Source organism: Nannobrachium achirus (assembly GCF_963921795.1).
Source record: "Nannobrachium achirus genome assembly, chromosome: 24".
NCBI classification, from domain to species: domain Eukaryota; kingdom Metazoa; phylum Chordata; class Actinopteri; order Myctophiformes; family Myctophidae; genus Nannobrachium; species Nannobrachium achirus.
In genome coordinates this window covers 24,360,097-24,387,979 of record NC_137831.1, presented here as the reverse complement: position 1 = coordinate 24,387,979, position 27,883 = coordinate 24,360,097, and the positions used below count along the sequence as shown (strand labels likewise).

At 41.7% G+C, this 27,883-nt stretch overlaps 1 protein-coding gene across 3 annotated transcripts in view; it reads right to left on the bottom strand.

The window, feature by feature from the left end:
- Positions 1–99: 99 nt before the first annotated feature.
- The window catches only part of LOC308280441 (abl interactor 2-like), a 29,709-nt gene continuing 1,925 nt past the window's right edge, over positions 100–27,883 (bottom strand). Inside the window, exons 1-5 of one of the 3 annotated variants that reach the window (XM_080720708.1) lie at positions 19,909–20,044; positions 9,773–9,940; positions 6,876–7,052; positions 2,741–2,844; positions 100–2,132 (exon numbers count right to left, since the gene is read on the bottom strand). In XM_080720708.1, coding sequence (XP_080576834.1) covers positions 2,003–2,132; positions 2,741–2,844; positions 6,876–7,052; positions 9,773–9,940; positions 19,909–20,025 — 696 coding nt within the window. In that variant the 5' untranslated portion in view covers positions 20,026–20,044 and the 3' untranslated portion in view covers positions 100–2,002. Of the gene's footprint in view, positions 2,845–6,875; positions 7,053–9,772; positions 9,941–19,908; positions 20,045–21,407; positions 21,493–22,723; positions 22,822–27,883 lie in introns of those variants that run through there. The other 2 variants (XM_080720707.1, XM_080720706.1) reach the window with 2 other exon arrangements.

The window sequence follows — 27,883 nt, the reverse complement described above, 5'->3', positions numbered from 1 at the left end:
TCCAGCGCAGCAGCATCCTGATGAGAGAGAGCGCACGCACACGCACACGCACACGCACACACACACACACACACACACACACACACACACACACACACACACACACACACACACACACAGCTAGGACAGTAAACAGTGAACACACATCAATAACCTTTCCTATTCATTACTGATGAGCTCTTTGCAGACAATGTCCAACATTCTACACAATGTCACATACATATACATATTTGAGTTATGTTTTAAATTATAATTAAGAAAATGTCTCTCCAAATGGATTATCAAAGAAGTAGAAGAACCACATATAAACCATCACTTAAGCGTCTTCTATTGTACTGTACTGACAGTTAGGCACATTTGTTTTACTATTCTACTAAACAAGTAGACAAGCTTACCAGTGAGCCTAAACAAGTCACACTCAGCGAGACGTTCTGAAAGCATGGCAGACCAACCAATGTCGACTTCAGAAGAAGAAGAACGCTGTGTTCTTTATAATAACTGTATTGGATCTTCGAGCATCTGAGATCAACAGGTCTAACTACACACAGCGTCTGCTGGTTGGCAATTTCCCACGCTGATTACTACTATCAAAAAAAGGTCACAGAAAAGCCAGTGTCCTTTGTGATAGCAGTTGTCCTGTGCCCTGGCATGAGATAAAAATGCCAGTAAAAGGTCGAGGAAGGGGAAATTCAACAGCGTGGCACTGGTGGCAACCCTGGTGGCATTTTGAGTGACGCCCCGCTCGTCACTCACAACACGTCAGGCTTAAGTGCAGAGTAAAGCCCGATTTATACTTCCGTTGTAGCGTGACGTATCGCAAGCTAGTAGATCTGCTATTTTGGGCAAGTGACACCGCAGGCAAGCCGAGTGTTTCTTAATGAGCCATCAATCGATTCTCTTTCGGCTTGCATCAAAGGAGCTAACATAGTATACTTCAACTTCCCATTCATCTATTCTGTATCACAATTCCTTTTAAATGTGGAGTATGCATGTTCACCCCTTGGTTGTGTGTGTTTTCTACCACACCAAAAGACATGCGTGTTAACTTGGTACATACTCCTGCCAGTGCCCTTGGCTGTCACCAGACTATTGGCATTACAACAGGAGTTGGTCTCCGGGAGCTGCCCACTGCTCTTAACTCATTTAGTGCCATTCGCGAGATGTCTCGCGAAATGTAATCTATTACTGTAGTGCCATTCACGGGATATCTCGCGAAAAGTAATCTATTACTGTAACAGCGAGTACATTACCGAGAAGAATGGCCGGCGGTCCGGAGACGAAATCTGTCGCTGATTTCGCATCATCACGGCTCCACAAGCACAAAATAGTCCCATCCATAACATTGAGGTGGACGGGGGATCTCATCTTTAATGTCCATTATCTCAAAACTACACTTTAGAAGCTAGGATGGAGGCAGATGCTCGCTTATTTTACACAGTTATAAAAGCTCCCGGTCGGCCATTACACAACTCCACGTGGACACGGAACGGTTCCAGCGCACGATCCGATGACGTCAGACCGGAAGTTATTCGCGTGTGGACTTCTGGCCTTCAAAATAAGACAACGCAAGTGAATGGGACCTGAAGGAGGCACTTTGGACATTATAATCCGTTAATGTCTGGGGCTCAGAATGAGTTAAGTACACTAGCTAGGATGGGTCAAATGTTAGGATGGGTGTAGGGGACACATTTCCCCCATGGGGATAATAAAGTTAAAGTACACCTTTGACCTAACAGGCCCAGATGAAAGGACATGCCACCTCAAGGACATGGTATGTACTGTCTGTACAGAACAGCGTATAAAACGTGAGCCATATGGGGTAAATGTTTACATTCTCAGGGTTAAATTTAACCTAACAAACCCCACAATCTAGCACTGCAACGGAGTCACTGGAACTCAACATATACATATGACAAACTGTTGCTAGTTGCTAGGCATCTTGTTTTGTTTGAACTTGCCTCTGAATTCAAACACAACGTATGATGAGACATCAGGTCTCATTTCAGACTACATCTATTTGCGCTGAGATCTCAGAAGAACGTTTAAACATGCGTTGTGCATTGATGTTCCTCCCTGCACGCTGAACACACGGCAGCACAGCATGGATCTGGAATCCTGGCCAGTCTTCCTTGCTTTGTTTAGATCAAACAATGCAGATCAAACAATGCAGAGAAAGAAAGAAAAAAAAAACATTAACACCAGTAATTCCACCACTGTGATAAAAAAATAGAGTATCCTTTAACAGCTGTGATCAAAATGCGGAGCATCTTTAATTAACCACTTCAACCCCACCATTCCCCGTTCTAGGGGGAACATTGGCCAAAAATAACAGATCTACAATGTGAGCTTGCCTCAGCTAACTGATTTGGTGTACACAAAAGGAAGAAAAAATAACTGTACAGTTGCAACAGTTCCAGTCTGTTTAACTAAGACTAGAGGGTTTAAGTGGCTGAAACAGCTGTGATCAAAATGCAGAACATCTTTAAAAGGCTGCGATACAGCTGTGATCAAAACTAACAGGGCATCCATCGTTAAACAGCCCTGAGGACACCCTCTAAATAAACAAAGAGCCAATGATGACACCCAGAGAAACCAACTGCTTGCCGTCACCGCCTCAAAGCCACAAACACACGGCAGATACGTTAACGGTGCCGACGACGACGTCGTTCTGTCGCAGCTTCTCAGTTTTAACACAGTGTGAGGAAGGCGGGGTCGGGTCCCCCACCGCGGTCGTACGTACCCTAGGGTCCCCTTCCCTGTCATGGGGGGGCTGGGGGGCTTCTGTGTGGGGGGGTTGGTACGAGGCAGGCCACCAGCACCGGCCTTCATGTTCTGAGCACTGGCCTGTGAGGGGGAGGAGGAGAGCCAGGGATAAGAAGTGGGTGACGATATTGAACATGGAGTGAGAGAGAAAAATGAAATGCATCAAGATGTGTGTGTTTTTTAAACCAGGTAAAGCCTGAGTTATAATCAGCTACGCGCATCAAAAATAGCTCGTAGCTCGGCTATTTTCGGTGCGCGACTAACAATCTGGCATAAGAAGCAAACAAGGTTCTAGGGATGGGACGATTAGTGATATTATCGTTTATCGCGATAAACACTCACGATAATCGTATCGTGAAGATTTTAATTATCGTGATATTGTCCTCCATCATGCACTAGGATCAATTCATCTTTTATTTGCCGAGCTGCACATCCGGTACCATTTTAAACCCTCTATAATTGGTAAAAGGTACTTATAATATACATACTTGATACAGTCTTTTTTTCGCTTTCTAACAAATCCCTTTGCCAAAAAATTGCCGATCTACAAGCTCACAACACATCGCGCTGCGACACATTGTGAGCTTGTAGATCTGCTATTTTTTGGCAAATGTTCCGCCCCAGGATAATGGATTTTGATTATCGCGATAATATCGTGAATCACAATAATCGTCATATGACATTTTCATATCGTCTAGTGTTGGAGGCGGTAACCGCCGTACCGCCGTACCGCGGTATACCGAGGTCTACCGGGGTGTCATTGTGCTTACCGCGGTAAAAAGACAAAAAAAAGGTCTATTTTTTATTGGAAAACAAGCGAGTTTTAAAACGGGGGAGAAGCGAGGACCGCATGCGCTCCATGCTGCTCTGCTCTGGGCCGTGTACCACACGTTGGAAGCCACATACGTCACTCACACAGACCTGCAGGCACACAGTGCACACAGTGCACACACAGGGCAGGAGAGTACGGAGCACAACTATGACGGAGCAGCATAAACTGTCTCTGTAATCCACTCGACACAAGGATGTTAATACATACCTTGTGTTGTGGCATATCTTTTTTTATTCATACGGATTACTGGCGGAGCGCGGGCCGCGTGGACTAAACCGAAAATGAAACTATTTTACTTTTTCCACCGCGTCGCATGTTGTGCCCCGTCCGGCGGCGTGTCGGCGATTTTATAACCTTTTCTGTCAAGTCTTGTACCTGCAACTAAAACCTGTATATACTGTAGCAGCACTCAATCACTGCGATTTGAGAGTTGAGACGTGACGTGAAGTTACAGAATCACTGTACACGATCTGACTACCCTTCCTCTTCTGTTTTGTTCACGCAGCTGTTTGTGTCTGAAAAGCCTACGTTACTATTTTACTTTCTTCACCGCGTCGCACGTTGTGCTCCGTCCAGCGGCGCGTCAGCGATTTTATAACCTTTTCTGTCAAGTCTTGTAACTAAAACCTGTATATAGCAGCACTCAATCACTGCGATTTGATAGTTGAGACTTGACGTGAGTTTACAGAATCACTGTACACGATCTGACAACCCTTCCTTCAGCTGTTTGTGTCTGAAAAGCCCAAGTAGCCCAAGTAGCTAGCCTACGTAGCTTGCCTACGTTACTATGGTAACCCGACAGTGCAGATCTAAAAGCTCAGAACGCGTCGCGGATGCGATGTGTTGTGAGCTTGTAGATCTGCTCCTTTGAAAGCCAGACCCGCTGTGCTGTACGGAGAAGTATAACTCGGGCAGTCAGGCTGTGTCGCCTCTCCACTGTGGAGAGGTGACTTTTGGGAAGATGATTGCAATATTTTGGCTTATCGCCGAACCTTAATTAATAGATACGGGGGTGCGGTAATTACCGCAGTACCGGCGGTAAATGGGAAGACGGTAATCGCGGTAACAAAATGTCCATACCGCCCCAGGCCTAATATCGTCCCATCCCTACAAGGTTCTTAACTTCTTAACTCATTTTGTGCCCGCGATTTTCGGTCGCAATGATGTCCAGAGTGCCTCACGCAGGCTCCGTCCACTTGCACTCTCTTATTTTGAAGGCCAGAAGTCTAGACCGGAAGTACTTCCGGTCTGAAGTCATCGGATCGTGCGCCGGAACCGATGCGTGTCCACGTGGAGTTGTGTAATGGCCGACCGGGAGCTTTTATAACTGTGTAAAATAAGCGAGCATCTGCCTCCATCCTAGCTTCTAAAGTGTAGTTTTGAGATAATGGACATTAAAGATGAGATCGGCCGTCCACCTCAATGTTATGGGATGACTATTGTGTGCTCGTGGAGCCGTGATGATGACAAATCAGCGCGGATTTCGTCTCCGGAGCGTCGGCCATTGTACTAGGTATTTTTACTCGCCGTTACAGTAATATATTACTTTTCCCGCGACATCGCGTGGATGGCACTATAGATACTCTATTACTTTTCCCGCGACATCGCGGGGTTGGCTTTTAATGAGTTAACACAGCAGTCAAGAGAGCTTTAAAAAAAATTCTGCAACCACAACAGTTCTTCACACAGCATCAAAACAAAAACATAGAGAACCTCATAGCAACTGTGCTCTGCTAGGACAAACACTGGAGATACTTACCTTAAACCTTAGCAACCACTGAGGTTGAGTTTATAGGTAAATTAGGCAAGCGGAAAGAGAGAGAGAGAAACAGAGGGAATCAGAGGATTAGTGAGTGAACAGGTAGAGAAACAAACTGCACATGAAACGTGATCAACAGCCCGGCACGCCTATGAGACTGAAGGGACAATAGCTAGGGCTGTCACGATTACAAATCGTAAGTTGACGATTAATTGTCACACAAATAATTGCTTCGATTAACGATTTGAAAGTTTTGAGTTTACCGCCATTTTTGGAAAATGTTTGAAAGTGTAGGAAGATTTTTCAACACAAGACGATTATGAAATATAATTATCTCAAATAATTGCGATTAAGAGATTATGTATTATGACAGGTCTAACAATAGCCGTCCACTAAGATCGAACACACTGCTGTGCTCTGACAGACATCGGTTATACTTTGCTAAGTAAAAAAAAAAATAACTTCATTCTTCCAAATCAGGTATAGGGGAAACCTTGGATACCGTAATATCCCCATTTCACTTACATTTTAGGAATGGACAGGAACCTTCAAATAACACTGAGTTACATGCCAAAGCTGACACAGCCATTCTGAATGATACAGTCAGCGGTTTAAGAGCTGGAGACATCAGGCAGGCATTTTGTAAGTAAAGCACAATTAAACTTTGGTAGACGTTTGGGTTTTGTAGTTACCTTGCCATGATGTCACTCCTAATATTGGCAAGACAATATTTAGATACTTGTGCCGTAGATTAAAAATGTATAATCCAAAATATTCTCCCCATTAACTTATATAGCATGGCGAAACAGGTCTCAAAGTCACACTTTTAAATACACCAACTAACAAAGTGGATTCTGCCAATGTATTAGAAAACCTGACTCTGCGTTTTTCATCTGTTTACAATAACAGGTACTATCGTTTCTTACACTCGCAACAAACATAGTGAGTCACGTAAGCATACTTACCGTAAACTCTTAATCGTAAAATAAACACAAGTTAACATTTTCATATCTAGAAAACGCAGGTTTTGTTACATATTGTCACAATCTGTGTTCGTTTGTGAGCTACAGCAGTGGTTCTCAACCTTTTCAGGCCACAACCCCCCAAATAATCATATTTTAATTGGGGACCCCCGCACCCTGATGAGCACTAAGAGATTAGGCATTACATTTTGTATAACACGGTTCTATTGTGAAAATAGCCGATCTACATGCTCACAACGACTCATGTTGTAGATCGGCTATTTTCACAATTTCTGCCTCTAATATTAAAAAGTCCTTAAATTGTCACTTTAGAAATGCGCAGATATCCTCTATACACTTAAACTTTATGTTGGTTTGTTTACTGTTGACTGAGAAAACAATGTTGCACATTAAGTTAATCATCTGGGGACCCCCCAAAATAAAGTGGGGACCCCCCTGGGGGTCCCGACCCCCCAGGGGGGGTCAGAGAACCACTGAGCTACAGTAGTGTGACTTTGAGACCTTGTCTCGTACCGTGGACTAGCAGGGCGGAGCCTACCTTTACGCCGTGACCCATGTCGTCCAATAGGCTGTAGTCGATGGGCTTGCGGATGTAGCGCACAGGCCTCTCGGGATTGGCCGGGGCGATGATCTTGTGCGTGCGCGAGGTGTTCTTATTGGTGGTGAGGATGCCAATCTCCCGCCTGGCCACCTTCTCTTTGTGGATGTCCACCGTCTGAGGAGATGGAAGAGGTAGAGGAGGAGGAGGGGGGTTTTAACCTTTCCATGTGGGATGTGGATATGTCATAATGCAGGGGTCTTTCAGTCCCTTAGTTGGGAGAGAGATGAAGCAGGGACCCCCACAACCTTTTCATAGATTCCATATTTAACCACTTGAACCGTCAATACTTGATAAACTTGACCTTTCACTGTGTACTTAGTCTGCTAATTTTCTCCTCTACACCAAAGCTCTTTGCCGAAAATAGCCGATCTACAAGCTCACAACGCCTCGCAGCGGGGGCGTTTCCTTGTAGATCTGCAATAGTTCTGGCTTAAGTTCTCAGAATATGGACACTAAGGTTCAAGTGGTTCATATAAAATGGGAGAAAAAAAACTTTCTATCACTCAACGATTTGGAGGACCCCCTGTTGAAGACCCTTGTCATAATGGATATGTACATATATTATTGCCTTTATATTGTTTTTTTTTTGTTGCATATTGCATATTGTTTAGTGGATCACGATCGACATGTCAATCTTCAAAGCCGTCACAGTCGATGGGAGAGGAGGCAACGGACGGCTTGAAAAGGTTGGTCATCACTGGTTTAGACTGATGCTAGGTTCTTAGTTTACCTACTGTATGATCCTAGTTTACTGAGGCACTACACTGTTTCTCTCAACCAACTCAGTGGCCTTGTGATTAGAGTGTCCGCCCTGAGACTGAGAGGTCCGGGTTCAATCCCCCGGCCGGGTCATAGCAAAGACTGCTTGGCACTCAGCATCAAGGGTTGGATTGAAGTCCTTATGACATACTAGTGTCATGTCCAGGGGGTTTACGTGTACATCAAGCTGCTAAGGAAACAGGAGATAGGATCCTGCCCTATGGGCCTCAGAGCTCGGCAAGGCTTACTTACACGGTCTCTCTGCATTTGATGTACAGTATGTGTAAATTATGTCGTTATAAGTGGAATTCTTAAAAAATGAAAAACATTCGAAATGCCTAAAAAGAGAATGTGTTGAGAGGAAGAGAATTCTTTCCTTGTACATTCAGTCTCATGTCTAACATATGATAGGGATCACAAGCAAATGAAGGGTTGTGGTGATGCAGGTCTATACTCACAGACTGCATTCTTCTTCACCCCTGTGGTTTTACAACCTGTTCACGTTTAATTGCACAAACCCAAGAGGACACAGTCTACCAAATGCGTAAATTGAAAATGAAACCGTAAATTGATATTGTGGTTGATATTGTGGGGAAGACTATTGGTGCTTTCAAAAACCATTTACACTGAGATCTCTGATAAATAAATCATCAGTAATGCCTATATAATAATTAAGCGGTTAAAGGCAAACTATAAAACATCTATGACTTGAAAACCAGGAAAATGCAACACCAAATTCACCATATTACGATTACAAAACCACAAACATCGTCTTCACCAGCCCCTGCCTGTGTGCAATGTGCATGCGTGTGTGTAGGGCTGTCACAATATGACATTTTACATGACGATTAATTGTCACTCAAATAATTGTGTTTTTGTCGTTGACAATTACATTTCTGTTTGGCTTGTAGAATTTGAAGTTGCAGATTGAACATGGCAGATATGACACATAACCTAAATATACAAAAGAAATTACTGACATATTTGACAACTTTATACTTAAAAAAAAAGAACATTGATAGTGGAAATACAACACGTCGCGATGCGACGCGTTGTGAGCTTGTAGATCTGCTATTTCCACTATTTTTGAAAACGTTATGAACATTTTTCAACGATTACGGAAACGATTATGTCAAAATGATTGTGATTATGTCAAATAACAACGATTATTTAATACAGGGTTCCCACACATTTTTACCAATTAATTTCCAAAACCTTTCCAAAACTTTTCCAGAATATTTAACCCAATTTCCAGGACTATATAACAATAATTCAGCTCAATAACAAGTCGCTTACTCCTATGCACAATGCCCAAAGACAGGTAGTGTATGCAAGTGGTTCTCAACCTTTTCAGGCTGTGACCCCCGAAATAATCATATTTTAACTGGGAACCTGGCACCCTGACGAGCACTAAGAGTTGAGGAATTTTGTATAACACGTTTCTATTGTGAAAATAGCAAATCTACATGCTCACAACGAGGCGTTGTTGTGAGCATGTAGATCGGCTATTTTCACAATTTCTGCCTCTAATATTTGACAATTTGGCCAATGTTTAATTTGTCATTTCAGAGGTATTAACACCAGTAAGACTCCCTAATCGGGAGATAAGCGACCGTTGGTCGCTTATCTCCACAAACAATATGTCAAAATCGTCTAGGAAGGATGGTGTGAGTCATGCTGGCAGTATGACATCACACCGTACACAAATGACCCTTATATAAGACCGGCATTATCTACCGACAGATTAGTAACAAGATGTCAAAATCGTTGAAGGTTGAATCTCCAGATATGGAGATAACCAATACATCCCTCCATATATGGAGATAACCGACGAGTCTCACTAAGTCCGACCGACGGACGGACGGCCGGTGGAGGTTTTCATAGTAAACTGCTCCCTTACGGTCGCAAAAATCAATAACCAAAGACAATGCATATCTATTTTTTCCAGGACCTTCCAGGACCCTTGATCAATTCCAAAACGTTTCCAGTACTGGAAAAATATTTTTCTAATTTCAAAATATTTCCAGGAATTTCATGACCGTGGGAACCCTGTAAATACATTGTGACAGGCCTACCTGTGAGATGTGGTTGATGGAGGACTCCATGCGGCGGAGCTGGGAGGCCTGGATGTCCAGCATCTGGAGGACATTGTTGGCCAGTGTGTTGATCAGGTAGGCCACGCTGGCCAGGGACTGGGTGGTGTAGTTCTTGGTCTCCTCCAGCGCCCTGTGCTTATCTGGTGACTGCAACACAAGGGACAGAACGGGAATATTAAAACCCCTTGCCACCTAGAAGAGTCCCTATTTAGGGCCAATGTTGGTTCCCATAACCCTGAGGGTGTACTGAATGGAACCAAATGGACCCAAAGAGAAGAGCCCAGGACATCACTGTGAGAACAACTGCTATAGGTAAACATTTCCTAACATTTTCCAATTAAACAATTGATAGATATTCAAGCTCACGGGATCGAAAAGTAGTGAAAATAACTGATCTACAAGCTCACAGCCTGTGAGCTCTTAAATCTGCTATTATCACTTTCTTTAAATTTATGTTAAGTAGATAGTAGATAGATATGGTAAAAGTCAGTCTATGTAGGAAACTGGGGAGAAAAAATAATTAATGATTTGGCTACGAGACCACGACCCAAAGATGGGCCCCGAAACAGTGCTCTGAACAACGCCCTGTGTTTATCTGGTGATCGATCACAGGAGGAAAACAGTAGCACATTACAGTACCAATCTATATCAGGAGGAAAATATTACTTTTTTTAAGTGAGCACTGGGCTTGATAAAAATCACTGCATAACCGCCATCAAATGGAACAGGGACCTTTTGAACATTGCCTGGTGAGAAGTGAGAAAAGTGGAAGTGGAGTCAGTCAGACGAGGACTTGGTTAGATTCCTTGACCCGTGACTGTGTGTTGTGTTCATCCCTAGGAAGGAGAAACCACCCCAAGTGGAACGTGTCAGTAATGAACATTACTTTTATGTTCCAGCCACAGTGAGGACCGTTCCTCCTTCTAGACAGCGGCGTGTTACTGACACAGGGAGGTCAAAGATGCCCTTTCTTGTTTTCAACTACAAGTCTATTGCTAAAGGGCATCTTGAAATGGGCTGACGTGGGGATCAAACCCACCGAGAGATCTTTATTTACAAGACAGTCCGTCTAAACAGCAGCCCACGCTGCTGCCAAAACTTGCGCACCTTCCTGTACAGAGCAAGAATGTCAGACTGAGTCCCAACAGTACCACTGAGAGAGGGACTCTACTGTAGCAGAAGTTTCCACTTCATTATCTGAACAAGTGAGTCAACTTTACAGAAGTCCAAGACACTGTGTCATTTGCAGAATAGTACAATAACTTCAGGCAAGTAAAAGAAGGACGAAGGGGGAAAAAAAGAAAAAGAAAAACGCCCAGCATATTTTCGGATTTCAGGTTAATCGAGTTTTGATTATCTCGTTATTTGGAATTTCCATTTAACATTCTTGCTATGTAGATAATTAAGGTATTTTGCTGCCATCAGTGTCAGGCAGCATTATGCATAATGTTAGAAGATATGGTGGACACATGTAGCCCGGAGCTCATATATGGCAAATCATCAGTGTTTGGAGCAATGAGAAAACATTTCCTTATCTATTCCTTGACCACTTAAACTTACATAATTGAAGGGTCCATCAGGGATCTGTAAATCTGTACACTGAATCTCTTTGCTGGAAATAGCCAATCAACTAGGCAATCACAAGTAACACGCCATAATTTTGCAGAATGTTCGCTTATTGTCCAAGATATTCCAGTGTCCAATGCACAGAAAAGGGATGCTAGAGTTCATAATAGTAAAAGGGAGAGCGGGCAATCCACTTCCCTTTCAGCATATGACGGACGGTAACAAAAGCTGAGAGGACACGCAATGCCGCTATCGTATCTCCCACTCAGCTTTGTCCCCGCTTTCTGACAGGGAAACAAGAAGAGATTCAATCCCACTCTGGCAGGGTTCCTCCAGACAGAGCTGTGGAATGTAACCACAACACTGTCCCAGGTGCTTTTTCTTCTCTTTTCTTTTTACACCCACTTTGAAAACCTCAACTAAAAACCACACGGTCCAAATGAGACAAAGAGCTTCCAGGCTGATATTATTTAATTCTTTCCAGATAAGGAGATCATTTCACCTGTTAGCAATTATCTAAAAAGCTGGGGGTGGCGGGCTGAATGTTTGTGGTGAGAGCAGAATCCCAGCCAGGGTACCTCCTGTTCTGTGGGAGGTTTGAACTGCTCCAGAGCTGCAACTGTTAGGCCTGAACCTGAACACAATTTCAATTTTCAGTTAACAATGTTTTAAGTCCTTCGCTGACAAAAGTCCATTATTGAATGATGAACTAAATGCATTGCCATTCTAAATTCAACACTTCAAACTGTCTATCTGTCTTTTACTAACCACATTAAAAGACCATAATAAATCATTCTGATCTCTAAATATCTACTTTTAGTCTCAACCTTTCCGCTTACCAATATTGAACACGTCAGTGAAACTGATCAATTCTGATAAGACAAAGCCTCTGTGTGTAAATTTGAGTGTAAAAAATGTCTTGCATTTTTGGGAGGATCGTGCTGAATATCGTCACTGTCGGGCAGAAACCTTGTATCTCCCAAGTTTCAAATGTGTACGTCTTTTGGTACAGCAAAGGCCCGTTTCATCATACAAGACCGTCGCACAAAACTAGTGAAAACAACAGATCTACAAGCACACAACGCCGGCGTTGTGTGCTTGTAGATCGGCTGTTTTCACTAGTTTAGTTAATGTTTAGATGATTATACAAAATGAATGGTTTTGGACATACAAGGTTTCCACCCGACAACGACGATATGAAGCACACAAACAGCTGCAATTTGCTCCAGAGGAATTGCAAAAAATAAGTGATTCGAGCCAAAAGGTCGAGCCGTAGGCAGACAAACAGGACCATCAAAGTACATAAGGACCAGCTAATGTTTTCTGGACGGATGCTGTGTTCTACGGGAGATGGGACACTTCCTTCCTCCTGCGTTAAGCACTACACTAACATTACTCCTGTCCTGTGATGTCTGTCTGTCTGTACTGAATGATCCCACACCACACTTTTCCCTCCCTTTAATATTAGTTTTCAGGCAGTTTCTGTGTTGTTTAGACACAGTGAAGAGAAAGAGAGAGAGGGAAAAAGAAGACAGGCAGCTCCACAACACTGTAGCTGTTTTTTTTTGCATTGCTAAGATTGTTCCTAATTCAACAACGAATAAATTAAGGTCCATTCAAGTTGGTGTAAGTGATTTTTCTGTGGTCAAATTAAGCGTTAAATAGCTCTATATCCTGATGCAATCACAGTGCTATAGAGTGTTTGTCCAGTAACAGGTAGGGTTGGAGGCGGTAACCGCCGTACCGCCGTACCGCGGTATACCGAGGTCTACCGCGGTGTCATTGTGCTTACCGCGGTAAAAAGACAAAAAAAAGGTCTATTTTATATTGGAAAACAAGCGAGTTTTAAAACGGGGGAGAAGCGAGGACCGCATGCGCTCCATGCCGCTCTGCTCTGGGCCGTGTACCACACGTTGGTACACCAGGAAAATGCAACACCAAATTCACCATATTACGATTACAAAACCACAAACGTCGTCTTCACCAGCCCCTGCCTGTGTGCAATGTGCATGCGTGTGTGTAGGGCATTTTCCTGGCATTACTCGGGCAGTCAGGCTGTGTCGCCTCTCCACTGTGGAGAGGTGACTTTTGGGAAGATGATTGCAATATTTTGGCTTATCGCCGAACCTTAATTAATAGATACGGGGGTGCGGTAATTACCGCAGTACCGGCGGTAAATGGGAAGACGGTAATCGCGGTAACAAAATGTCCATACCGCCCCAGGCCTAGTAACAGGGTGTCTTTTTTTTCAGTCAGGATACCAATTTCATCCAATCCGGGGAGAAAACTCAATCAGGATAAAAAACAATGAAACTGGAAGTGATGAAAAACAAAAGATGAGTTGGCAAAATTGGAACTGGAAAAAACTCAAATTGAAGCTGAAATATTGGTATTCTCCTGACTGGATGAAATTGGCAACCCGCCTGAAAATGTATTTATTTATTTTCTGTTTATTAAGTGCTGGAGTGATGAAGGGGAAACCCCTATTACTGAACAAACATTTGAGAGCAAGCAATGATTACCATCAGAATATAAAGCTTTAACTGTTTAAACATAACTTACAGCACCTTTAAATATCCAATACGAGCCAATGCTTAATTGTCAAGGCAAGAAGTGTTAATAATGTTATGTAACAGTTATGAAAGGATTTGTTTAAAAACTTTTAAAAGACTCATCTCATTGGAATTTTTAGCCGCACTAAACAGTGCTTCAGGTACCTCAACCTGAACCTAGTATGGAGATTCTTATCATAACCGATCGGCATGAAGATAAGCAACTATAGGAAAATTGGGCCTGTCCCATGTTGAAAAGAATGTGTCTTGTCCAGCGAGGGCAGGGTGCATTGTGGGTTCAGTTGGAATCACTGTGCGAGACTGGCACCATCAATCAAGAACGAGCTAAACAACATAATGTAATACGAAAACACCCATGTCACCTATTGAAGTGACCTTGAGCGAAAGATTACAACAAGCTCTGTCTGCTCAATCACCCATTCATTACTCTAGATAAGCGCAACAGATAAACACCTGCAATGTAAACAGACTGCACATTTTGAAACGCAGAACTCTTGACGTCCATTACGATCGAATGTCTTGTACCATTCATTTGTTGGGTTGTACCCCCAGCCCCAGCCCCAAGACGTGGCACTCAGTTTACACTAAAGTACCAAAATGGAAATATTATTAAATATGATATTATTATTTTTGATTTTTTTGGACATCTTCTGCTTTATTTGACAGAGAGAAAGTAGGTCTGGGCATATATTTAGAACCAATAATCGACACGTTGTGAGCTTGTAAATCTGCTATTTTCACATTTTCTTAAAATAGTTCATTACTCGTAATTGAGGCAAACATTTGAAATAATCAGGATATTGATTTGACAAGAACACATTTCTGTGTCGTCATTGCTGTTGTATCCTACAGACTCACCTGCCAGTGAGGAGCCCCCACCAGGAGGTCATAATGAATTGCATTTTTATAATGAATTGATTTTTTTCCAAGTGCACAAAACGCTTTACAGTGGTTCATTCATTAGGAGTTGAACCGAACAATCGATGCCAGCATCCTCACTTCCCACATTCATACACCAATGTTGGCAAGCTGACAGCGACCGACACATTAATTGGAGGCAAAATGGGGTTCAGTGTCTTGCCTAGTAAGGACACCTTGATATGTGGACAAGAGGAGCCGGGATTCGAACCGCGGACCCACAGATCATTGGACGACCTGCTCTACCTCCTGAAACACAGCCGCCTTATATATACCGTACGTATGGCCAACCTTCCCTACGGACAGGTGCCGCCGCAGCCCATAGGAGTACGGGCAATGACCGATATCACCCTCCACGCCCGGCTTCCCTCCCCCGAACACGGACCATTATTGTGTCCGCATAGACGCCTGACAAAGCCAGATGCACCACGGTGGGTTCGAACGCACAACCTCCATGGTGGTGGGCAGGGACTTTACTACTGTGCCACCCGAGCGCCCTGCTACTGTAAATCTTTTTAAACTAGCCTCTGTACATTACATGTACTACAAAATGTAACCTGTGTACACTCTCAGAGTTACAAACGGATAAATTAAGACTGAGAATTTTCCTGTGTTCACTCCAAGTGTTGGCTAACAACGCATGCAACAATTAGTCATGCATGCAACGGCCGCAAATAAACCAGCAAGGAAAAAGAAGGGTGCAGCCAAAATGATCTACTGCCCAACCCAAGCATGAGGACAAGCAGGTTATTAACAAAAATTAAAATCGTGTAGGACATTGTACCCACATGGCAGCAATTAACTTTGTTGTCCACCACAGTGCCTAATAAATCCACAAATGTGTATCAGCATCTTATAGGTCTTCGAGATTCTCAGAATAGAATCTCTTATTAATGATGGATGATCATGTGCCAAAATGGCTTCTAGAGAAAAACTAAAAATATCGACCACGGTTTAGCTGGAGGTAAACTAAAGGCCTGGCTACTTGCCTTGTAAACAGACCAATTATCAAAGAGGAAAAAAACACCAGATTAACTCATAAGACTGCAAGCATCCCTCCCACAGGGGTGATGATGAGGGATGAACTGATCTGAATTCTAAAATGAATCAAACACCATGTTTTAGTCAAAACTGAGTATGAGAATAGGACCTACTAAATGGTAGATACTAGACAGAGATGCATTTGTCAGGCAAGGCAACTACAGTATTTTCTGGACTATAAGGCGCACCTGACTATAAGGCGGCTTAAAGGCGCACTGTCAATGAATGGTCTATTTTCAAACTGTTTTCATATATAAGGCGCACCTGACTATAAGGCGCACATAATAGACGCTACCGTTGCGTTATGCATCAAACAGATGGAGCTGTGCTAAAGGGAATGTCAATGTCAATGAATGATCCATATATAAGGTGCACTGGACTATAAGGCGCACTGTCGTTTTTTGAGAAAATTAAAGGCTTTTAAGTGCACCTTATAGTCCAGAAAATACGGTAGTTGCCAGACAATTTCCCCCCATTCTGTCTACCTGGCTTTTAACCCATTAAAACCAGGGAAAGCATCATTTTAGATGATATCGATATTTTATAAATATTAGATTTTGAACAAATATTTTTTAACACAAACATTTTAAATTCAAATTTTGCTTCTCAGGGTCTCTGCCGTTGAAACAAAAATAATTGAGATGGGGGTCAGCAGCCAAATACATATAATTTTGGGGGTCATTGAAATTAGAAGGTTTGAGAACCACTGATATAGAAACATGTTACCACTGATATAGAAACATACATGTTTTTCAGAAAGCTTTGAAGTCTTATTTTTAGAATCAGCCCCAGGTCTTAATGGATTTTACCAATCCAAATACCTGTAGCACCCCAAATCAATTCCCCTAAAGTTAGAAATTAAGCCCCTACACCGCTATGAAAATATGAATTCAACGTGTTGCTCAATCAGTCGACAGTCGGTAGCAGCACGAGGCTGATGATAAATGCAGGTGACAATATCAATCTGACAACAGTGGAGAAAATCTCACAGGGTGACATGCAAACTAAGTGGGGCAACCTGCCAGCCGGCAAGATGCGATTCACCCGGAGGGGCCGACACCTTCCGTCTTACCTGTCAGACCCGATCGACTGTATTCATCAATGATGTCAGATTTTTTTGTTTGGCACGCTGCCAAAAAAAAAAGCCTCTTCGCTCACTACAAACAGTGATTGAGATGGGACCTCTAGTCCGGTAATTACAGGAGGCCTGTGTGCATTTGTGGGATTAGAGAAGTTCTGCCACAAACAAGATACAGGCTATTTCCACAGCTACATTCATTCGTACTTAGCTCATCTGATCACAAGATTGGAAAGGAAGTAGGGATGGACATCGGTATCGGCCAATATCAGAAATCGGCAGGTATCATATCAAACCGGCCAAATCGGTGATCGGCAGGTCACTGACATAAATATGCCAAAATCGGCCAATTGTATCTCTTGCACTGCACAGCATGATGCTCGGTCCTGTGACGTAAACATTAGCAAGTAGCAGCCAGTCTACTTAGTGGCAGCCTACAGAATACAGATGGTGCTGATTACCTTTGCAATGTAAGGATATATTCCATAATCCTGTGTCAATGTCGTCTCAAAAAAGAAGGGAAAAAAAGCATGCGTCACCTGCTTTCCTCCTGCCTAGTCCAGACGGTCATACTAGACTGGATATTGTCTGTGATTTTGGATATTGTACTATTGTGATTGATTTGGCATTAGTGTTCTTCTAGCTTATTGGTACTCAAATTGAAGTATGTCTTGTAGGCCTACTTGGCCTGAAACAAAAGGGTATTGGAGCAACCCTATTTCCTAGTTCTTAGCTAAAGAAATCGGTATCGGAAAAATCGGTTTTGGCAGGTCAGACCTTCATAAAACCGGTGGATCGGTATCGGCCATGAATTTTGCAATCGGTCCATCTCTAAAAGGAAGTGTTTCATGGACATGAGGCAGGCTTACACAGTAGAATCTGTCAGTGTTAATTAATTCATCCATTTGTAACTCAGAGTACACAAATGTAACCAAATGGACCACCTCACAGTTAAATCAAAGACACATGAGCCTATACAGACAGACACTCATTCAACACTATACAACACTTCTATAAGATTCCCTTCTTCTTAGCAGATGGCATTTTATTCTTTCTCACCCCCAGACACTGCTAGATTAACTGAAGCACAAGGCAATATTAAAAGTGATAAATAACCTCAGCTATAAAGCCATGCCAGGGTATAAACATTTGCTGTAATTACGTGCATATTTCAAATATCTGCCAGGGCAGCAAGATTAGTTTGCACTTTGCAGTGTATCTGCATGCATAGGAATGCATCACACCTACCAACCCCTCATGTAATACATACATCACGAACTGTAATTCATGTCTCTTTTAAAAATAAAAAAATATTTTTGAATTAGGTTGTTAGTCTAGATTTCTGTCAATCAAAGCCATTAAGCGCTGTAATGTGTCTGTTTTGCAACATGCCCGGGTAAATGCATGATCGATACGTTGCTGCAGATGCACTGATTGATTTGTATTGATTTGACGGGGCCGTCAACCCAGAGCGGGCTGACTGCTTCACATCCGTGGGTGATGACGATTCTACAACGGAATCGGTGACCCATCGAAATGTGTTTTAAATTTGTTCCCCAAACAGTGGGTCGGGGACCCATTTGTGGGTCGCAGACATGTCTTTATGGGTCATTATTTTTTGTTTCCTACATTTTGTTCTTTTTTAAATATAATTTCAAAACATTTTCAAAAAACATTCCTCCAAAAAAGCAACTCTTTTCATGGATAAAATGAAAATCAATGATTTTTTCCAAGTAATTTCTAATAAAAAAATCTAATAAATGCCATAAATCAGAACACATGTCTAAAAGAAGTACTGAAAATAGCGCGAAGCAACGCGTTGTGAGCTTGTAGATCTGCTGTTTTCACTAGGCTAAAGGGAACCACTGGTTTGCAATATACATCTCTCAGGTTTAAATTTTACACTTTGGAGTTGTATTTTAGATTAGTTCTAACCGTTGCAAAACAGCGAGTGCCTGAGGCGCAGTATTCGATGGGTCACCAATGTGCGTGTAACACGGAAGCTACATAGGAGCTAGTATGGCTAACTAACACTATATAGATCACTATTAGACTTGGTTTATCGAACACGTGAAACACTAGCCTACATTAACAACCATTACATCAAAAAACGTAATTTGTAATTAAGTGCGACTGTCTTGTTGTTTTAATGACTGAACAGCTTCTGTTAGGAGAGAAACTGCCTGCACCCGAGAACAAGGATAACGCACCAAGGAAACGTCGGTGACGTCACCAATACGTTTAGTTCTGATATGACTAATGTAGATTGCTTCATTTCTAGATCTATTTTTAAGCACACACAAAAAAAAGACGACTGTTAATAGGTGATAGCTCTGGTCCATAGCGTTAGTGGGAGAACTCCACTAACGCTAATATGGACCAGAGCTAATTAGGTGAAAACTGCTCTTTTTGCAAGCTTTAACAAGCAACAATTATTTAACAATTTCCAAGAATTTAACAAATTGACTAATGAACTTATTTTGAAACGTTATGTTCATCATTCATGTAAAAGCCCAAATCCTACATTCACGGTTTGAAAATGAAGTAAATTCCATCAACCCAAGGGAAAAGGGGAAAATACAAAATCTGTAGCAAACTGTCAAGGAGTGAACTTACAAAAATTCAAGAGACTCCCACTAACTTGCAATTACATAAAACGTAATTACTTAATGTGTATTATTTATAATGTATTAATAATTAAATTAAAAACGAAAGAAAATAATGTCAAGAAAAACAATGACATCTGCGAACAGGGTGATGTCGGTGACGCATCCTTGGCTGCGTGCTGCCTGCACCACATCGGCAGCTCGTTAGCCACACAGATAGCTTAGCATCATTAGCATCAGTTCGCCCACTGTGGCTCTCTCTCTCTTTGCCAGGCGTGTTTCGTTCTTTATCGCCGCCGCACCGTCAAACACGTCCGCCCCGACGACACGTACCTGAACATAGTTGCTTTCACAATACTCCGCGACTCTTTCCAAGTTGGTAAAACTGTCTAATAATGCACTGCGTCCAGCTGGGATCTCCTCTTCCAAAAGCATTTGTAACTCCGCCATTTTCACATCTTTAGCTCTGTGTGTGTGTGTGTGTGTGTGTCTGTGTGTGTGTGTGTGTGTGTGTCTGTGTGTGTGTGTGTGTGTGTGTGTGTACGCGCGCGCGTTGTGTTGGCTCACTAGTGCCACTCAGGACATGTGCGCTACTACAGGGCTCTCCCACCCAATTAAATAATTATTAAATACTGTATATAAATAATAAATAATGTGGCAGCTACTGCAATGGTCTAAGGAGCCTTTTATGTGCACCAACCAGTGAAGCCATCATCGCATCTTGAAATGGAAGAGTCTCTAAAACTGACACACTGTCGAACGCTTTCTATTTACACCCACACAATTTAGGCATTTATCCAGAGTGACTTCTAATAAGCACATAAATCAAATGCAGACTTGCAGAGAGACAGTGTAGTAGTGCCTCAATAAACTGTTTGATGCTGAATGTAGGAGAGAGAGAAAAAAACAAGGAGCAGACAATCTAAATACATGATATGAATCTCAATTCAAATTGAATACAACACATTAGTACAGATGTCTAAAGCAGGGGTCTTCAACAGGGGGTCCGGGACCTCAGAGTTACTACAGGGGCCAGGGGGTCTGACAACTTAAGCCAAAAATAGCAGATCTACAAGCTCACAACGCCTCGCAGCTTGTAGATCTGCTATTTTAGGCAAAGGCGTTTGGTATAGAGAGGAAAAAGAGCAGACTGAACGGTCAAGTTTTTAGCTGGTGAAAACCAGCTCAATATGTTGTCCCTTAGCCAATGAGGAGCAGCGTTCTAGGTGCCATCATCACCAACAAGTGCGACCTGATGACATCATAGATGTCTGACAGCATAGACCACATGAGAGTCTATGACCATACTGGTCAGTCTCAAGATGAGACTGACCAGTATGTTCATATATGGGCATTCCAAGATATTGGCTTATTGATGATAATATCGGTGATCTCCATATATGTGCAAAAAGGGACAAGGACTGACACAGAGCTCCCCACAATGTATTATTATTTATAATTATTATAATTAATTTCACCCATTGACTTGAATGGGGAAAATTCAAATGGTAAGACAGAATTCATTTGTCACGGCAACCACACGCAATTTCCCAGTTGTGATGCTAGCTCTTGTAACATTTTAACTGCAGAGGCTGGTGGTCTGTCTATTTTCATTTCATTACACAACCCCATGGTTTTGTAGATTTCTTTGGAAATTGCATTGAATATACAAGTAGCTATTTTGAGATTTGCTATGATAGTAATCTCTCGAGACAGCCTCAGAGTCTCTACAGAAAAGGGATAAGTGGGCGGTCCCTAGTCCCTTTTCGTGACGATGGCTAGCCAGAATGCTATGATAGTGATACTGAAATTGAAAAGACCTTTGTACATACCAGTAGCAGCAGTGGGCAGAAAAGCCTCCTTTACCGTTGTCGTCTTTTCCTGAATGAAGTATCAAGAAGGATTTGTCACTTACTCCTACAGGTACAAGCAGCAAAAGGTTGGTTGCATATGTTATGCAGAGACTGTGCCAAGTTCAATACATATCACGATACATGGTTAACGATACGATACATGGACGATACTGGTTCATTCATGGTGATACGATTCGATTTAATGATTTAAAATCGATATAGTAACTATTTAGCAAAGACATTAAATCTGTGTGAAAGGTGTGGATAGTGCAGGTTTTTAAGGGAAACATGTATTATTATGGATATAAATAAGTAAACACAGTGATTATCTGCCAAATACATGGACATTGTATATTGACAAACCTGCACCTTGACATGAACCCAGAGATTACACACATTTATCGATAGACCAGTGTAGCTTTATGGAAAGGAAAGTAATTAAACCCCTCATTTTTATTTTTTCTTCTTAAAAATGCTAAATACAATGCACAAGTAGGTAGTTTCGATACAATCGATTCTTTGCACTGCCGATTCGATACGATACAAAATAAAACGATACGATTCGATTTTAGCTGTTTTCATTTCGATATACTTCGATTTTTTAAGTTAAAAACGATATTTCGATACAGTTACTATATCGTTACACCCCTAGTGCCAACACAACACAAGAAGATAATAAAAATACAAATAAGTAATAGTACTGGATAAGAGAAATACAATTCAAGTAGGTAGAACAGCAGTATGATAAGTACAATATCTGTTCTATCTTTAGCAACAGTGGGGGGTGCAGGGGACGTAATCTCCAGCCAACACCAACAAATCTCAGTCAGTCCCCATTTAACTACACATCATTTTACTTGACCTTCATTCTGACATTTCTGACCACACATTGAGTCCCTCAAAAAATGTATATATATATACACACACACACACACACACACACACACACACACACACACACACACACACACACACACACAACGGCTATCTGTTAACCACATGAACCCTTGCGTCCCTATTCTGAGCATTTAATGATGACCAGCCAGCAAAATACTGCATGTTGTTGTGAGCATGTAGATTGGAGAGGGAAAAAAAGGGGGGCCAACTTAGTACAGACCCCTGGGGGACCCCAGTCAACAAAGTATATAGTTGAAGTGGTTAAGAGATATATATAGTCTATATGACTTGCAAATAATCTGAGCCTCCCATGAATCATTACAAGACTCTCCTTCATCAAAATAGATGCTAACAACAATGAGTCAATGTCAATGACCATAGATGCTAACAATACTGACCTGGACAATAGAGAAGATCTTTTCTCTGGTCTCTCAAACGAGCAGGTCCATTTTGAAGATGGCTCCAGGACTCCAATCTTGTATGCAACGACATTCACCTAAAAAACATAAGAAAACATTGCTAAACGATAATGATGTATGACTAATGGTGATAGATGTCCATATATCCAAACCTTAGACATTGTCTGAGATTAACTGACACAATACCATATGGGTTAATTTACAACTACTGCACAATGGGTTTCTGCTGTTCATAAAATCAACACAAACAAATTATTATTTTAGGTGTGAGTCTATTTCAAAGTCTGAGGTAAAAGTTGTGTACAGCATAAGACTGGTGAAACCATTGTATGACTGTATGTAGTTGGTTTATTTTGCCAAAAGATGGCGGAATTCACTATCAAACCGGAGAGGATGCCATGAATGCACAAACTGATCATCAACTTCTGCCAAGATTTGAAGAGAAAGATCATGGAAGGGTCACAAGTCATATCATCACATTTAAAATACAAACATAAATAGTTCTAAAAGCAAACTGGAGGAGTTGATCTGAAAACTAGGTTTTAATTTAAATTGTATTCTATAACATTATTGTCTCCTATAAACAAGGAACCCATAGATCAGGGGGACTGGACAGTTCAGTGATTGGCTGGCTGCTTCCCTCACTATTATATGGTTACTATGGTTTACATGATGATTGTCACTCAAATAATTGCGATTAACGATTTAATTGTGTTTTTGTCGCTGACAATTACATTTCTGTTTGGCTTATAGGCTTTGAAGTTGCACATGGCAGATATGAGATAAAATATAAGAAATTACTGATATATTTGAAAACTAATAGGCCAACACAGAAAACATTGATAGTGGAATAAAATAGCGGATCTACAAGCTTGCATTGCGATGCGTTGTTGTGAGCTTGTAGATCTGCTATTTCCACTATTTTTTAAATGTTCTTTCACATGGAAACAATTATAGCGATTATGACAAACCTCAGCAACATTGGTGTGCAACCTTTTTGCTTGTTGATTTTTACATTTTTTAACATTTATCTGTATGGGTTCCCCGAATCCCCGGCACAAAATATTTTCAGATGAGGGTTTGTGGCCAAACACATTAATTTGTGTGTCCTTCCTTGACATGAAGCACCTTCAGAATTGTTGCTGTCTATGAACTTGCCTGATCATGCTTTGCCTGTCTGTCTGCTTTCTTTGTTGTGGCTGTATATACCTGTTTTCTATTAGAACAGAAATTTAATTTAGCAATGTTATGAATACAGAGAGTGATGCAGCAAAAACTGGAAAATGCAATGCAGAACAGGTCAAGGACCTCAAGGTTACCAGAGATCAGATATAAATTGCATGTCTGAAATAAAACCCAATACACAAGTAGATCATTATGCTGAAACCTTCAAATCATACCATGCACTCCTCACTTGTGGTGGACTGGTGATACAGTTGAATCATAACTTGATGTTTTTAATCCAAGGAGTTAAGCCTGGAAGATCTTTTATCTGTCAGTATTTATGTATCGATTTAATACTTGCAATACTAAAATAACAGCAAAGTGATTGCTTGTATCTTAGAGATTATATCTAATATTTGACCAATTTGGCCAATGTTTAATGTGTCATTTTAGAGGTATTAAAAATCATTCAATTGTCACTTAAGAAATGTGCATATACTCTCTATACATGATTAAACTTTGTTAGTGTGTTTACTGATGAGTGAGAAAACAATGTTTCACATTAAGCTAATCAGGTTGAGAACCACTGAAGTAAGGTATAGATATATTTTTGTTATGATGAAAAACGTATGTCCATATATACCATGGAGAGGTTATATGTATTAAAAGGAACACTTGATGATTGAAAGATACTGTATTTAAAAGGTAATCTGTATGGGAGTCAGTGATGAGTACAGTGTGGGAGTAGACATTACAACTTCTTTCCTATTATAAATGCTGAAACAGTTGGATGCTGGCTTGTTGTTGATTCTGTCTTTTTATTTACTTTTGTTGCCGTTATAACATCTATAAAAATATTGAAAGAGTAGATCAGAGCTTTTCAACATTGTTGGGCTCTGTCTGGACCCACAGCATATTTAGAAAATGTTCCTCAAGGGCCCCCTCCCCTAAACAGTATACTATATTTAGTAAATAAGAAGGCATAACAAAGTCATTTTTGGTTTTGAAACAAGATACATACATACCTTTATTATTATAAAGCACACTGTATAAGGATATTAACAAAGTTACAGAGAAGTATAAAAAGAATAAAAAAAAGAACAGTACAGTAAAGATGAAGGTACATCAAAGAAAGGGAACGAAGAATATATACATTAAGTGTCAAAAACAGTCAAAGTGAAACAGCCAACTTAAACAAAAAAGCAAAATAGCAATCCTTAAACACAACTATCAATAAATACAGCGCCAATTCCAAACAAAAGTGTCAATAACAGTCAATGCTAAAAGTATCTCACCGCCATGTCAAACACAAGCAAAATACAAATACTACTCACACAACCTTACCTTACCGATAGCTCCTTTCGGAACCCTTCACTCCACTGCTACGCAGCTCCGAGATGGGGTTCCTACTGGTAGCATGCCGGAATCCTCCGGCCGGATCGCCGATCCGCCGTTAGGGAACACTTTCTTACCTTTGGAGAACACTCTATCCAAAAAGTGACCGGTCTATAGTCATCTATAATCGTTTTACTTCTTTAAGGTGGAAGAAACTCGAAGCAAGGGGGTGAAATAAAGTTTTTATATCGCTCGAAAGACCAGCCGGCTCTGTGTTTACCCGTGTTTTCCCCCGTTGTAGTCTCGCGTGGCCAGACTGTTGCCTCCGCGATTTGGTCAAATGCTCACAGCCACGCGAGACTACAACGGGGGAAAACACGGGAAAACACAGAGCCGGCTGGTCTTTCGAGCGATATAAAAACTTTATTTCACCCCCTTGCTTCGAGTTTCTTCCACCTTAAAGAAGTAAAACGATTATAGATGACTATAGACCGGTCACTTTTTGGATAGAGTGTTCTCCAAAGGTAAGAAAGTGTTCCCTAACGGCGGATCGGCGATCCGGCCGGAGGATTCCGGCATGCTACCAGTAGGAACCCCATCTCGGAGCTGCGTAGCAGTGGAGTGAGGGGTTCCGAAAGGAGCTACCTTACCGAGTCAGTTCAACTATAGTTCCAGTTAAATAAGGCTACAGTCAGAGTCCTTGACACAGTGCAAGACAAATGAGATAAATATAGGACTGAGTCCAACTATTAGTCCGACAACCAAATCAGCAATGGTATAATTAACACCATCAATGGTCCAAAAATGCAAAACCCCATAAACCCCAGAAAAAACCCCAGAAGAAACCCCGTTAAGGGAATGACAAACATCAGAACCCCCAAAATCTTCCTCTTTGTACTCAGCCCCAGAAAGGAACTGACAACACAACTCAGAAACCTCAGAATCTTCTTCTTTGTACTCCGTTGCTTCTTCCGACCGGTCTCTACTCCGTCGCTGGCTGATCTACCATCCTCCGTCTGGGTGGTGTTGAAGGCGTTGTCCTTAACGATAACGGCTGATGACATGGTGTCATCATAAGCCGCTGCTGCTCCGCTGCTCCCCTCCCGACCACCCGCCCCAGCAATGGCGGTCTGGAGAGGCCGCGCTGCCTCCTCCTCTCCCTTTGGGTGGAGGTCGTCGTGGGGTCGGCGGTGTCTCCTCCTCTCAAACAGCGAGCGGAAGAAGGACAGGCATGGTTTCTTCTCCTCCTGGGTCTTTAGGACAGAGGACCTCTGCTGCTGCATTGCTGCTGGTTGGTGGTAGGTAACTGCTAGTTTAGTTGTGTTGTTTGTTTGGTAGTTATCTCTCTGCTTGACTGCTTCTCTCCTCTCTGCAACGACTACACCTGCTCCGCTCGTGGTGAGGCTATTTGAGCGGCGCAACGTCCAACGCTTGGCCAATCACAAGGCCGATACGTTGGGGCGGGGTTGACCATGACCAATCAGAATCAGAGTCTTGGCTCTGACAGCGACATAATGTTACCATGGCAACAACAAGTCTGACGAGATAGAAGTCAACCAACCAAACCATCAACAAACCGGGAAACGTGGCACAAGTTGATGTTGTTTGTGTTGTTGTCATGGCTACGCGTAGGTCTACCCGTTATCAGAATCAGGAGCGCAGCGCCGGTTGGAGGCGGAGCGATTTTTAAATGTCGCGCTGGTGCTCTGGTGGAAATTACGTTACATTACAATAATCACACGTTAAAAAGTCTTGGAACTCAAGTCACAAACCCTATTACAGTACATGTGATGGACAAAACCAGGGAATGGGATATTTTTTCTATTTTAGCTGTTTCTCCGTGTTTTCTGTCTGCTAATGGTGAAAACCACTGGACCGATCATATCTACGTCATCAAAGAAATCTGCGCATCTATTCTGCGCACCTTGTTTACATTTTGTAGCCTATATTTCTTCAAGGAACAGATCATCACTACAACCTTTTGTTCCGGTAATTTGTTCCATTATTGTGTTGTGTTTCCCTAAATAACATTACTATTTCATAACATGGAAATGTAACTATTATGTTGTCATGAATGTGCAAATGGCCATGCAGATTAACAAACTAGATAAAATACTGTCAGCCTGTTAAATGTGCCTATTAACTTTGTGTAGCTAGGCGAAATGGTTGAACATTAGCTGATGTAAACGTATTATCCTTATCAACAATAGTGACTATTACAATAATAAAAACGTGACTTCAGGTTGAAGAAGAAGAGCCTTTCTGTGTATAGGGTGGGCCAAATGTAGTTCTAAGAGCGGCCATTTCTTGGGTAAACACAGCCTTACACAGGTGTTCTGATTAGACTATAACATTAGTTCTATGCAATCAAACAATTGAAACACCTGTGTTTTGTCCCAGAAGATCCGATAAGGACTACAATGACGTAGCCGCTGGCACACACTATAGGACAGGCTAGCCTGGATTATGACTTGTTTGCCATCATGACACAACTCAAATAATTACATTAAAATGAAATGCTATCATTTATTATAATTTTGTATTATCATATTAAATTAGGAACTAACATGTTATTTACAAAGACATAATACAATATTATTTTGCTAGCCCACCAACATGAGTAATTTGGTACAAATGTAA